Source organism: Brugia malayi, assembly GCF_000002995.4.
Source record: "Brugia malayi strain FR3 genome assembly, contig: Bm_v4_Chr4_scaffold_001, whole genome shotgun sequence".
NCBI classification, from domain to species: domain Eukaryota; kingdom Metazoa; phylum Nematoda; class Chromadorea; order Rhabditida; family Onchocercidae; genus Brugia; species Brugia malayi.
This window is the reverse complement of record NW_025062478.1, coordinates 4,686,544-4,700,943: the sequence shown is the minus strand read 5'-3', so window position 1 is coordinate 4,700,943 and position 14,400 is coordinate 4,686,544. Positions and strand designations below refer to the sequence as shown.

The window sequence follows — 14,400 nt, the reverse complement described above, 5'->3', positions numbered from 1 at the left end:
TTCACTATGTTTTTTTTTTTTTTTTTCAAACTGATACAAAAAATTCCACTTTATATTAAATTTATTTGAATTTTTCGCGAAAAAGTCTTTGAGGGAATTGTTTTCCTATAAACTTTCTATTTGGTAACTTCTTATTTATAGAGACAAGATGGTAAATCACAAGCATAAAATCCTGAAAATTCATGACATTCAACAATTCATTAATCAATATTAATATTGTTAATGAAAATATTAATAGATGATAACTGACATTAAACATAGCTTACAACTTGGACAATATGATATGGATAAAAAATGAAAAAACTAAAGAACGTTGTTTGTTTGTTTTTTGAGACTTTGCATCGAAATTTACTCGAAAGATTTAAGCAATCAACCGAAGGATTTACCAGCACATTAAGTCATACATTTAATGGTTAAATAATAGAATAAAATCCATCGTCTTCTTTAAAATATTTCCCTTTTGTTGTGAGATCACTAATCACTATTAGTCTTTTCTCATTAAAATGTGATCGATAACTAATCGTAGCAGTTCCCTTTCTCAAACAACCTGATGTTACCATTATTGATAGAACAACTACATCGGCAACAATCATTTCTCAATGACTTCGAAATATTGGAAACTCTTATTCCAGTATTAATGTCCAGTTTACCTCAACTTCGGAATTTTGAATAGTCTGAACAGTTCCTTGCTTTGAAGAATCATAATTGAGCAGTAGGAAGTACCCATACCAATACCATTTAACATAGTACATAACCGATATCTATGAGGAAGATTTTCATTCCGCTGATGATATTTCATTTTGTTCCTCAGATATTTTGTTTAATAACATTATCAGCTGATTTATTAAAGATTGAATGCATTGAGGATTAATATTGAGTATTTGATAATGTTGTATCACTGAAGCTTGATAACGAATGAAAGAAGAGACAACAATTTTGAAATAGTGAAATACTCAAAAAGATCAGAAAACTAGGAAATAGTACTAAAAGCAGTGGTATCACGATGACAACGAACAACAAGACAACGATTTCGAAGTGTTGAAAGGTCACTTGACGGTATCACATAATCCATCACTTTCGTTGATGCTTCATGTAGATTGAAATTACTAGCAACGAGCTGTGAATAATTCCAAAGAGCTATATGACGACTTTTGCCATGAACACAAAATACGTGCGTAGCTTTTGAACAATTATGAGTAACTGCCTCATTCCATATCACTGTTTCTAATTCTTTTACAGGACAGAGATATCCTACCTGAAGAAAAAAACTGAAATATACGAACATAAAACTAGTGTTAAGAAAAGCTTCATTTTCAAATGTTAAATCTTCCTTACTTAAATCCTTTTTTTTAAATGTCTTTTTCAAACTTAAAAAAAAAACTAACAATAAGGCACCAATGAGCACTACGTCCTCCTCGATTGCTTGGCTGATGATTCTTGCCACAATCATATGGTATTAACATTACTGCATTTTCTTGAACCAATTGCTCCATTTGAGCTGTAGATGGGACGTTCTCAACTGCTACATCTAACATTGGCCATAACGAAACGGCAACATCAGCTAACCAATCAGCTAGAATAAGTGCAAAACAAAACACATTTGCTTTACATTTCCTTAGCGTTGATCTAAGAATGAACATGAAGGACGACAAGTGAAAAAATAAGACAATTTGGATCTTTCAAATTGACAAGATTTGAAAGCTGATTTCACCAATTAGATAAAACTGGTATTTTTTGACTGAAAATTGCTCAAAAATATACTTTCGAAATATTAGAAACACTGCTTCTTCAAAACAAATATTATACTGCTTACAATGTTATCGATAAATAATTTAAATGATGTGACAAGGGTATCTAAAAAGGAACATATTAAGCATACCGGAAAACATTTCCCCATGATTTGTATATCCTTTCTGCTTAGCATATTGGAAGATTTCATCTACATTTCGAATCGGAAGACCGTATGCTTGGGCGACCATTTGCACAGCAACGAGACCACATCTAAATTTTAATCCGAGCTGTGATCTCTAATTCACCATTTGCCATTATTTCATAGTATTACTTTAAAAGAAACTGGCAAATTGCTTCAGATAGCAAAAAAGAACCAGTTAAAGCTCAAAGATGATCGAAATAAACTGATTTAAGATGTCCTCTTTATTTGAGATGATCTTTTACTTTTATTGAATACTTCTTCTCTAAATATTATGTGTTATTAATGGAAAATCTTGAGAAATCTCATGAAAAGAATCCGAAAAACTACGAAAACATGGGACTAATAATAGGCGGAAGCATTTACGACAAGAGAGATTACTCCAAGCAAACCAGGAAGTGCTTTACCTAATTTCTTGATATTGATATGAAGAAGACACAACAAACAAACAGTGATTAACAGGTAGATAAGATAGTCTGGCTTATTCCTTTAAACATTTCTTATTTCTTAGACTTATTATTTCTCTATAATGCTTGGTATACATAGTCCCTGAATTTTACAAAACAAAACCATGAAGCTTACTGAGGTCCATTCTGCAGTATCGGTTCCACATTTCTAACAAATGCTACAGCTCCTCGACTTTCCACATTTTCGAGACAATCATTCAGCACCGAAAGAATTCGTCGCCGTGCCAGCGGTGACAAAGTTGGCAGCATAGTCACCTTAATCATGAAGAAATGTTCAAAATAAAAGAGAATTCAATACTTTTTGGATGCTATCTCGCTTCGTCCATGATAATTTCGCGTCTTTTATGAAAATTTATCGCTCATAAAATTTCGTTTCAAATTTAAATCCAGCTACGTAAAAAATGATGTCATAAATATCACCTTTAACACTTTATTGAATGCTTCTGCATCACTGAATATCTTTATCAAGGTAAGAAATCACATTGCGATATGTATGCAGTTAAATCGGCATACCTTTCGATTGTCTTACTAATACAGATAACTGGTCAGAACAAGATAACCAATAGTTCGATCTTAAACTTACCATCCGTAAGCAGTTGCACCACGAAACCGTAAGACTTAGGATATGATGAATTCAACAGCAATGCCACGTCCACGTCTGTGTAATCACTCCAACATGGCACAGAAAATACATCAAACCATCCATTGCATGCTGAATCCTCACTGAGTCTGCAGTGAATCTCACCCTGGAACTGTAGACGACTTCGAGTCGCGAGAATAATTCGAAGATATTTTTCCTGCCATGATAAGGGATAAGGATTGTTATCACTGTAATCTAACCTAAAGCTCACTGTAATTTAACCTAAATTAATCAGTGGTAAACATTAGTATTACTCAATCTATTGCTCCATTCGGGGTCAAACATTTCTTGTCTTTCCCTTTCTTCCCTCCTTCTTTCTATTAACGCGATGAAATCACTATACTTTAATGCTAGTATGCACAAAAGTACAGCACTGAAAACTTAGCTTAATTCCATCAATATTTTCACTTCTAAATTAATGCTTCATAGTACGTATTTCGCTTAGTGATAGCATTTCACAATGAAAAAGCTATCAGAATCATAAAAGTTTTTCATGGTTTATCGTAATTTAGGACCGGTAATATTAGTAATGGTAATCCATCATTTGTGGATCTGAACCAACGCATTTTTAGGTATTGTACAACAGTTACTTAATTATAAACAACTAGGAAATATTTTAATACATAAGGAGCAGAGCATGGCAGTCCATACGAATAAGTGGTGAAATTTCTATCGATTACAACACATTGATTGTATGACAACGTGATGAAACCAATATTACTGAAAACATTTATTCCTTGCATTTTCAACCCCTGAATATTTCACCATTTGTATGTGTAACATAAAAGCATACTCATAAACAAACAAACATGGGCAAATCATTAAGTCAACTGCTATGAAAAACCAAATAAACTGCTCGCATATGCCAACGGCCTTACCTAAAAATAGTTCATTTATAGTTAAACTGTCCTATAACTTTGCAAAGTACAAAACTGTTTGCTTAAACCATGATCAATATTCAATACGATTCAACCATGACACTTTAGTGTAGTAGAGAATGGAAAACGACAGATTGTGATTCTGATATGATGAATCTTAAACAACTTCCATTAATTTGGTTTGTACAATTAATTCAAAAATGATTCAGATTCATCGTAATTAAAAAACTTTACCTATGCAAAACAGTTAAAAACAAATCTAAAATTACTTACTGAAGGATGATCCACTGCAGTGAAGGAAGTAAAACGTGGTGTTAAATTATCACCTCTTATTGTTATAAATGCTCCTTTATTACCCAATGTGTCACTGAAAAAATTAAGATGACAAAGCTAAAATTTATCTTCATTAGGAAGCAGAAGTTTAAATGCAAAAAATACAACTAAATTTAATAAGAATGACTAAAAGCATCCAAAAAGATACCAGTAATTTGGAGCACTAAATACGGTTATACACTTGCCATCGTGGTGTACTTCATATCCCTCTGGTTTGACTTCATGACTTCTATAAAAAAAGTAAAATCACGAAAAAAAAAAAAATGCAAGAAATAGTTATAAAATGCAGTGATAAAGACATACAAGAAATATCTCGAAACTTCAATCATTTATCCATAAACATATCATAGATCATTAGAAAATTAATACTGTATGCAAAAATAATACCTTATAACATAGTCTAGACCATTTGCCTCACAAAACTTATGTGTCACATTAGGGCCAAACTGACAACCAACTCCACGCTTTGATGCTGACCTACCGTCCATGTCTTGGGGATCAGACCATAATAAATCACACATTATACCTGAAATAATCAATCAACCAGCTGACAGTCAACTACAAATTCATTTTCTGTATATTCTTTGATCTCAAAACTCAAAGTTTCTGCAACATTTCCAAAATACAGTCCTAAAAAAAAATCCGGAGATATTTCGATGACCATAATGACATAATAATATAAAAAAATGTTTCAAAAATTGTTGGAGAACTAACCGTCATCTGGTGGTTGGCGAACCCGATTTGTCTTTTTTATATCATTCATGGTGACGTCGTCATCTTTAAATAAACCTCCATGGCAAACCTGAATTTAATTCAAACATCAGCCAATTGGAAACAGAGAAAAAAATATCTGTGAAAATCAGGCAAACTTACAGGAAGTATAGTACCTCATCTTTTTTTATATATAAGATCATATTTTTTAACTGTAAAATTATTGTTGTACTATTAAATAGTAAAATGAATGAAAATATTTTGCCACAAAAAAAAGTATGCAAATACCTAACTCCTAATCAGTTTTAAAGTTACTATGATAAGAACGGAGAGTACAAATCTTCTTAACAAATATTACTAAAGTACTTATCTTTGAGATAACTGAGATGAAAATATAGATAAATGAGAGGAATAAAGAATTATTCAAATACATTAAAAATGCATACATTTCAATTCATGAAAAAAGCTAGCGTTTTGGTTATCAATAAGACAAGCTCGACTGTGCAGTTAGATCCAACAAAATATATCAAAGTTTTTAGGGGGAAGAATTTCAAGTCAATTCCTGAAATAAATTAGATCAGAAATCACTTACAAATATTTTATTATTGATTAAGTGACAAAGCGGCAAGTAATCAAAAATCTCCGTAAAAAAATCTGCCATTTGAGCTGTATATTTGCTTTTCACTTCACCCTCGAAACCATACATCTTGTTCATTACGTCACTTTCGTGATTACCTACAAAAGTTATATATGCAATAAAAGCTTTAACCGTGATAAATGTTACAAAAATTTCTGGTTCTAGATTTCATACTTCGTCGGAACTATTTTAATTAAAAGGGTACTGATTGCATTTTGGTTGTATTTGAACCAAGTTTTTTTAGCAAAGAAAAATAACTGGCTTTCTACTAGATCACAAGAATATTAATAAAATATAGCAAACCTCGTGACATGAAAAAGTGCTCAGGGTATAAAAGCTTAAATCCAAACAAAGTAAATATCGTCTCAACTGAGAATGAGCCGCGATCAACAAAATCACCATTGAAAAGCTAAAAAAATTATACTAAACATAATTTTGGTTTTTCCTGCAATCAGATTAATAGTTCAGTTAATATGTAAAACCTACGTATGGATTAGTTTCTGAAGGCAACCCATTCAAAGCAAATATATTGCATAGATCATAGAATTGCCCATGAATATCACCACAAATTGTAAATTTCTTTTCCGGTGGTACTGTAATTTCAACTAGTGTTGGTAATTCACCAAACAATCGCCTAATTGCAAGAAGTATCTGGAAAACAGAAATTACATGCTGAAACATCAAAACATTTATGAAAAATATGCCGGATGTTATGGAATGAAAAAGCAAAGTATATCTTAAATACAATTTAAAGAGAAAAGCATGCAAATTTTGAGGGTGAATGAAGCAAATATGTCTTGGCCGAGATATCGAAAAAAGTCTGCATATTCCAAATAGGAATTAATGTGTCAAATAGGTGTCAAATATATATATATATATATATATCAAAAATGAACAAATTGAAAAATATGAAAATCGAAATTCATACAATAAGCAATAGTTGAAGAAAACGGAACCTTATAAGCGTATTTTCTGTGTAGTTTCTTTTCTGCTTTAAATGTTTCGATCAGTTCTTTCATAAATTCTAACGTGATATCATTCTCGAGAACAGGCCCATCATATGTTGCTTCCACTTCTAAAAAGAAATGTATCCATATTTCTTTAATATGTCTTAAAACTTCTGAATTTGGTTGAACTGTAATGTTTAAACTATTCCAGAACAACCTTCGTGCAGTTAAGTCAATTCTTGCATTTTTAAATCACTTAAATGGAGGAAAAAAGAAGGGAAACTATAACCAATGGTATCAACATTTATAGATTCCGCAATGCTGCGCTTATCATGATCCACCGATATTGCTTTCTCAAATGCTATCTTTCGCATAAGTTTTTGGCATTCATCATATTTCTGTTTAGCATCAATATTATTCGGTACTGCTTTACGTATCTGCAATGTAATGATCACTCGAAATAATACACAACTGTTTCTATTCATATTATCCAGATAAGATCAACATCAACCTTTGTTATTGACATTTCATACTTCTTCATCATAAAAAATTCCATTGCCATTTACAACTGTTTTCGGTTTCAGTTAAAATGAGACGAAAACAACAGCAAATAAGAGAAGTACCGAAGAAGAGTGAGGTGAAGCAAGATGGTTAGCACCAATTTTTTCCATTTCCTAATCTGTACCTTGAATCTATTCAGAAACATTTACATAATTTTTATCTAAAAACATAAGACAATGAATTTTTTATCTAAAAATATAGACCATTACTAGTGCAAAAGTTTCTAAAAGTAGAATTTATTCAGTTAGTACTTTCATTTTCTTCATAAAAGCTTTTCTAAGCATTCTATTCAACTATATAGGATTATTTTCCACTCTCATAAATCCATCACCACAAACATTAGTGAACTAATAAATCGCTTCACTAACACAGACCACTATGATTAATTCAAGTGAAAAATTATATAGTTTAACCCATTAAAGATGTTTCATATTAGTGAAGTCGACTAATCCTTCGCTACAAATCATCCACCCTTCATGGGTCACACACACTCTTTACTATTACACACTATTAGTACCATGATATGAGATGAAAATAAAATTTTTGAAGATAGGAAAATACCGTATCATAATCCTTTAGAGCAAGTTTTAATTTTCCTAAAGCCATATAGGCTGTTGCACGTCTGTAATAACCCTTCGAGTAACCAGGATCTAATTTCAAGGCCATATTTGCATCTTCTAGTGCACTGCCATATAGTTCTTTCTTCAAATAAGCCATGCTCCGATTGCCATAAAACAAAGCTTGCTGGTCATCCAGTTCGATTGCTTTTGTATACAGCTCAATTGCAACATCGTATGCCTGGTCTGTAATGATAGCACTAATCAAATGTACTGATAAAGAAAAGAATTTTATTTAAGATTACTCAATATCTACTGCATTCATTTATGTATAGTTTAATGTTAATATCATAGTCTAACTATTCTTGATGTTATTCAAATATTATCACATAGTGCGCAAAATCACACTAAACATAATCTAAAAAAAAAAGAAAGAAAAACTATCACAGGTTACATGCATTCTTCTGATCATATGGTTCAAATCAAAAAAAAACAAATCACCGTGAAAAAACTGATTAGCTTCATCCTTAATTTTCAAAGCTCGTTGGGCCAAATCCGTTATTCCGTCGACATTTTCCAAGATGGTGGAGACAATATGTTCAGACGTCATTCCTGCAATGCACTCCTATGCACTCAAAAGTCTAATGAAAAGGTACACATTAACACACTACATATTTCCGATTTTAATTAACAGGATTCTAAAATTATATATCGGCTGAGTTTCAAAATAATGATCTATCAAGGACGTTGTTTTTCTAGGTTTATTGGTAATTAAGTGATTTCAAACTTTCTTTTTTTGAGCAACCTAATCCTACTCCCTCGCGGTGAGCTCAACAGCATCGTCCCTTCCATTCAGTAACCAGTATAAAATGAAGTGCCGTGCACTGCCATCACTATTTAATTTCAGCATCATCCATAAGAAGGAAATTTGATACTTCATATTCAAAAGTTTCCAAATACAGGGAAAAAGATTATGGAGTAAATACAAGAGAACGATGTTATAATCGCTTTCTTGTATTTGCTATAAGTGATATATTTGGAAAAAAATCACCCTACTTTGTATCCTTTAACTAATTGAAATTACTGAATATAATAATATGAAATTCCCAACTTTCGACATCACTCAAAAGCAACATTAATCAAGAAATTTAAAATTTGAAGTGCCTAATATTTGGTATCTCTGGACATTGTAGAAAATAAGTGGATTGAAGTTAAGCTATTTTGCAACCGCCCTATATTGTTAGACAATGCATAAGGTTTCTCACTCGTTCATATTCAAACTTAGTAATATTAAAATTGGTATTTGTTTGTGGTTAGTGCTTACTCACATACAACATCATTAACATCATATTAACAAATCATCATTTCTTCCCTTTTCCACGTGGTTCGACAGCTATGATTTCTCTCCTTTTCAGCTGAATGTGGGAAAAATCCCTATGATGTGGCATATTTTTCGATGCAGTAAATCACTTCCTTTCGCTATCAAACTGCACGAACTATTTCTATCAATTTCAGAAACTTCTAGCAAAAATGACACAATGATTAAGCTATCCAAACGATACTATCAAAAAAGCAGACAGAATGACAGTATAAGGAAACCATTAGAACATGCTTGGTAAATCTCATGACGTAACAATAATAACTGAATCAAGAAAACATAGTAAGCTGGAATGCATCCTTTTATATAGCATGGAAAATCATATCAAAGGTAAATTTTATTTCCTATTATTTTTTTCAACAAATTTCCATCCATATACTTTTCTCAATAATCTTCATAATAACAATACTGTCACAAACATTACCAACATAATTATCAGAAATAATCGAAATATTTACTGGAGATTCCTTCGTGATCGTTTATATGTTGGACAAGACCAATGCTCGATCAAAAGTCATAGCTACGATTACTATTATTTATGATAATGACGAATCAGTTTCATTTGTGAAAAACTGTTGCACTGACCGAACCTACAAGAAATGAATGCTTATTTTAAATAGTGCCATATCATTTCTAGTAAAAAGCTCAACTTTCTAGTCTAAATGAACTATTATGGCTGTCGTATATCATGAATGAAGAGCTTTATATAAGTTTCTTACAACATTCTTATAAAGTTTTTCCCCAATCTGTGAGGAATATAACAGCAATTAAAAAGTCAAGAAGTTAAAAGTTAGCAAGAATTGAGCCTTTTAAACAAAAATAATTTGCATGAAAATATGGATTTTGTTTTCAAGAATTCAAGGCATTCAACTCCTGATATACAAATAAAAAAAAATTCTAACAAAATTATGCATTTATTTCTTGTTTTCCAGATATAAGGCATTCAAGACGTGCGTTGAGATTACGTATTTGTCGTCTCAGTTGTCTTCGCTCCTTCCTACAAAATGTCAGTAAGTGATGACACGTGATGCTCAACTTCTCTTCCAATTTTTATGAAAAATTTGAAAAATCCTTGATCACCTATGCTCATCTCGTTCTTTTACCAAACGATTCATCAGAATTTCACATTCAGACTTCAGTGTTTCGATAAAATCCCGTTGCTGTTCTAGAAGTTTTTTCGATTCTGGAAAATTGAATGTGTACCAGCAAAAAACAGAACTTCAAGAAAGAAATGCGGAATAATACAAAACGTCAGCATTAGACTCAAATTACAGATTCACGAAACATAATCTGCGGTCTGTTATTTGGAAAATTATTTCACAATCTTCTTTAATGCTCAAAGGAATTTGTCTGTTCCTGATTCACTCATCTTAACAGTCTACAGTTAAAAAGAAATCTTTCATGTTGTAGAAGTTTACTAACGTGGCGACATTTCATTTGCACCCAAAGTAAGAAGTGAAGTGCGTAATGTCATGTTTTCATCAGCTAAAATGGATAGTCTTGCTGCAAGCAATTTATCTTCTTCGTCGCGTTTTGCCAATTCTTTCGCAGCAGCCTTTGTAAGATCATTTAGAAGTTTTTCTTTGGCGACAATCGAATCCTCCAACATTTTCAACTGTGCCTGAAAATACTCGGATAACAAATGATGGAAATGTTTATAGAAACGTTATCCTTCTAATTTACAACATTATTCAACAGTTGGTGAAGCTCATGAATAAATAAAAAATCACAAGCAAAGTTAGCAAAAAAAAAGAACAAATACAATATGAAATAGAGAATCTTTGAAACTAATGTACTAACTAAACAACTGGTTGATGACTATGACGAAGACATGACGAAAGTGGAAGGGAACTTAAATAAAATGTAAAGTTAATGGTTGGAAAGAAGAGAATTCATAACTTCATACAATGCAACATTTTATGCAATAAAAATTGAGCCTAATTTCACGTGGACGAGGTACAGTTTGTTAGTTCTCGTGATTTAACAGTTGTAAATTTGTGAAAAAGTTATACAAATGTATCCCACTATAACCTCAGTAGAGGAGAACAATGATAAATTGAAAATGTTCTATAAATTAACTGGACGACAAAAAGTTTACCTTCATGGTTCTGTTTTCTGCATTTAACTGATCACATTCTTCCACTTTACCAACCAAATGACTATTTAGTTGTGAAAATTCGTTATTCCTTGCTTCACGTTCTTTTTCCATCAGTTCATTCAAATGGTCAATATGAGCCTGAAAATCGTTTTATCCTATTTTCAACAAGGAATTTACAGAGGTATAATATGAATTATATCCTATTAGTGAATTGCTGAATCTCAGTTTACAATGCATACTTTGTGCCCGTAAAAGATCTATAAGTCAATTAAATATATCAGTTAGTTCTACAATACAAACCTGTTTTAATGAATCTGCCTCAACTGCATGGGTTAATTCCGTTTTTTTAATTTCTAGTTCTTCTGATAAATTATCTGCTTTGAGACGTGCTTTTTTTATCTCTTCCAAGCAATTCTCTACTATCAATGACTTTTCAGCTTCATTAGGCAAGACTCCTCCAATTTTCGGAGCTTCTTTGAACAAATTCTCTGCATATGCCAGTTTCTGCAAGCAGCTGGAGTTAACAATAACCAGGTATTTTCGAAAAATTGAACAGATAGTGAACCACATAATACTCAACTTCGAGATCTGGTTTTAATTACTTATCAACTTTGAAAATTGGAACCAGATGCACAAAATAGGCAACAAATAACTAAAACTGAATACCATTGAAATTTACCCTATTCTTCGTATCATTATTGTTGATCTGTTGGGAGCTTCCGTTTCGAAGGATAAGCAATTCTGATTTACAGGTCTCCAATTCACCAAGCAGTGCTGACAGCATTTTGTTTTGCTTGTCCAGCAATGCTGATAGTTCCAAGACGTTTGGACTGGTGTCAGCCACATCTGCAAAAAAGAATGAATCCATCACCCTTTGAGACAGCTCAAATTCTAATGATCCGGAATAAGTGTGTGGATCAAAGTGAACAACATCCAGACCAATTTCTGACTGAAATAATTTATACGCACGAAATCACAGGAACGACGTAACTGAAAGAAAAATAAAGATATCACTACCACCATTCTCTACCAGCAAAGTTGCATAAACTGATAAAACTTATTGTTATAGTTTATTCTTTATTGAGTTCAGTCCGAAAATGTTCAACAAAAACACATGAAAAACATAAAAATCAAAAAAAGAAAAAAACACACATAAAAAGCAAGGCGACCCCGAGAAACATGAAACGTGCTCATGCGAAGCTTACCTACTATATTGCAGCTTTCAGTCATTTGCAGTTCCGGAAAAGATTTAAGACAGCATTTTTTTAATCGGATCCAAAGTGATTTTGATACACACACACATACTCATTGAAATAAGCATCGACAGCAGTTAGAACTAAACAATACTAAATAGATATAACCGTGATTTTCAGCCTTATCACATCTATATTAGTCTGATGCAAAAGTAATAACAGTTTCGAAGTTTAAATTTGCAATTACAACGGCTTAACGATAATTTTGTCAGAAAGAAACTCGAAATGCAACACTTAACACATTCTTATCGAAAAGCAACAGATTTGTTTTCACAGTACAGAAACTTGTTTTGGATTCTACGAACTCAGCAAAGGTTGATAAAGGGTTCGACGAGTGATTATGGCATACTTGTCCAAAAGGTGTTGATATTCGAACGTTTGGTCAGCTGTAGTACAAAATTAGATCCTTTCACTGACCATTACAAATCTGAAGGCATTGCACTACATACTGATCAGCAGTTCCTAATGATTTTATAAAATTCTGAAAATAACTGAAACCTTTTCCTGTACAAGCTCTATTTTGAGAAGTGAGTTAGGACTTTCAAACAATTGAAACAGCCGTTACGATTGTCCATTTTTAATTATCCGTCAACAACCCAATCGAGAAAGTCGTTCTTTGCGTTGCACAAGATCACACCTCAAAATGAAAACGCTTTTGATCAAAGGTCAACCTATAAGTTCTCTGACAAACTTGTAAACTGATCTCCAGTTCGGAAGGATGACGGATGATCATCGGACAGCTAACGTTATGCTCTCTGATACCTTCTCAATAAGTTTAATTAACAGTTCCCATTACTGATCTCAACCTGACAATCCAATCAACACTGCAGTACTACAGTCCAGTGTTCTTGTTTGCTTTAAAAAAATTAACTAATAATGCACTGCGGCACTGCAACTCATAAGTAGCTCTCATGCCAAATTCATTGTTGATATTGAAAGATGCCTCAGGAGCTTACGAACAACTTTAAAATTAATAAAGGAAATCATTAGAAGTTGATATCACCTAATACCGTTTCCTTAATCTAAATAAGTAATAAATAAGCTACAAGCTAAAAACCTAATATCATAAATGAGTTATACTAATGACAGATGTATTCGCCTAATATGAAATAACATAATTCAGCAAGGCATAGTAAACAATACTTCTCTATCAACTCAAAGTCATATTAGAGGAGTCATTCACTAACGCATTATATTATGAAACCTGTTAGAACAGATAAAAACTCGACCAGTAACTGGAAATGAAACAGGTTCCTGTCTTAAAACTACTCATTAAATATTAAGCCTTAAATCTCACAACAAATTCCAAGGATGAACTAGCAGTGCCCTTCATTTTCATCACGAAAATACCTTTCAAACTTGTTGAAACCGTTCATTTAGCATCATTCGTGATACTATACCAATGAAAATATTGCAAAACTCTTAAATCGATTCAATTAAACTAAGAATGAATAAAAAAGGGGAAATAATTAAAATAAATTTTTCTGGATATCAACCAAACAACCAAATTCTCTCTAACCGAAATTAGAATTTTTTAAAAATTGTTTTGCGACAAATGATATTTTTATTCGATCATAACGAATCACCTTTTTCCTTTCTTTTATGGAAAGAAGAAAAGAAAAAATGCAGGCAGGAAACAGTGAAAAACACATATGGAACCTAAGGAAAGAAAGAACAAGTGAATTTAGAAAAAAAAAAAACTTTCAAGTATTCTGCTTAAAAATGAAAGAGATGATGCTTATAAATTGTACAAAAAAAAATTTATAACAAACTTTAAAAAATTATGGAAGAATCACGATAAGCCATTCATCAGTTGTGCAAGCAAAAAGCATCGGAACTATTTTTACCATAACGCCTTTATGAAGAACTACATAGATACAGTAAGCCAATTATGCCGGAACTGCACGGGAGAATAATTCAGATCAATGTAGTAAACCATTGTCGCGATATGTCTGTGTAAAGGAGTGATGTGAATAGAGATAAAAACAAAACAAAAAGCTGTCATTTCAT

General features: G+C 32.2%; 3 protein-coding genes across 3 annotated transcripts; all 3 read right to left on the bottom strand.

The window, feature by feature from the left end:
• Nucleotides 1-970: 970 nt before the first annotated feature.
• On the bottom strand, nucleotides 971-2,983 carry Bm4847 (CG33108-PA, putative; the record flags this gene model as incomplete). Its single annotated transcript, XM_001894612.2, has 5 exons — nucleotides 971-1,255; nucleotides 1,386-1,573; nucleotides 1,880-2,001; nucleotides 2,513-2,652; nucleotides 2,981-2,983. The coding sequence occupies 5 exons, from the start codon at nucleotides 2,981-2,983 to the stop codon at nucleotides 971-973; spliced, it is 738 nt and encodes a 245-aa protein (XP_001894647.1).
• Nucleotides 2,984-3,870: 887 nt separating this feature from the next.
• On the bottom strand, nucleotides 3,871-8,271 carry Bma-pph-5 (serine/threonine protein phosphatase 5, putative; the record flags this gene model as incomplete). The annotated part of the gene is made up of 12 exons (XM_001894613.2): nucleotides 3,871-3,915; nucleotides 4,189-4,282; nucleotides 4,397-4,477; nucleotides 4,636-4,774; nucleotides 4,963-5,050; nucleotides 5,552-5,694; nucleotides 5,900-6,005; nucleotides 6,083-6,247; nucleotides 6,553-6,671; nucleotides 6,833-6,980; nucleotides 7,666-7,907; nucleotides 8,163-8,271. The coding sequence occupies 12 exons, from the start codon at nucleotides 8,269-8,271 to the stop codon at nucleotides 3,871-3,873; spliced, it is 1,479 nt and encodes a 492-aa protein (XP_001894648.1).
• Nucleotides 8,272-9,945: 1,674 nt separating this feature from the next.
• Bm10623 (Uncharacterized protein) lies at nucleotides 9,946-13,123 on the bottom strand (the record flags this gene model as incomplete). The annotated part of the gene is made up of 9 exons (XM_001894614.2): nucleotides 9,946-10,036; nucleotides 10,120-10,222; nucleotides 10,462-10,660; nucleotides 11,138-11,275; nucleotides 11,438-11,641; nucleotides 11,817-12,086; nucleotides 12,439-12,473; nucleotides 12,740-12,776; nucleotides 13,082-13,123. The coding sequence occupies 9 exons, from the start codon at nucleotides 13,121-13,123 to the stop codon at nucleotides 9,946-9,948; spliced, it is 1,119 nt and encodes a 372-aa protein (XP_001894649.2).
• Nucleotides 13,124-14,400: the final 1,277 nt, after the last annotated feature.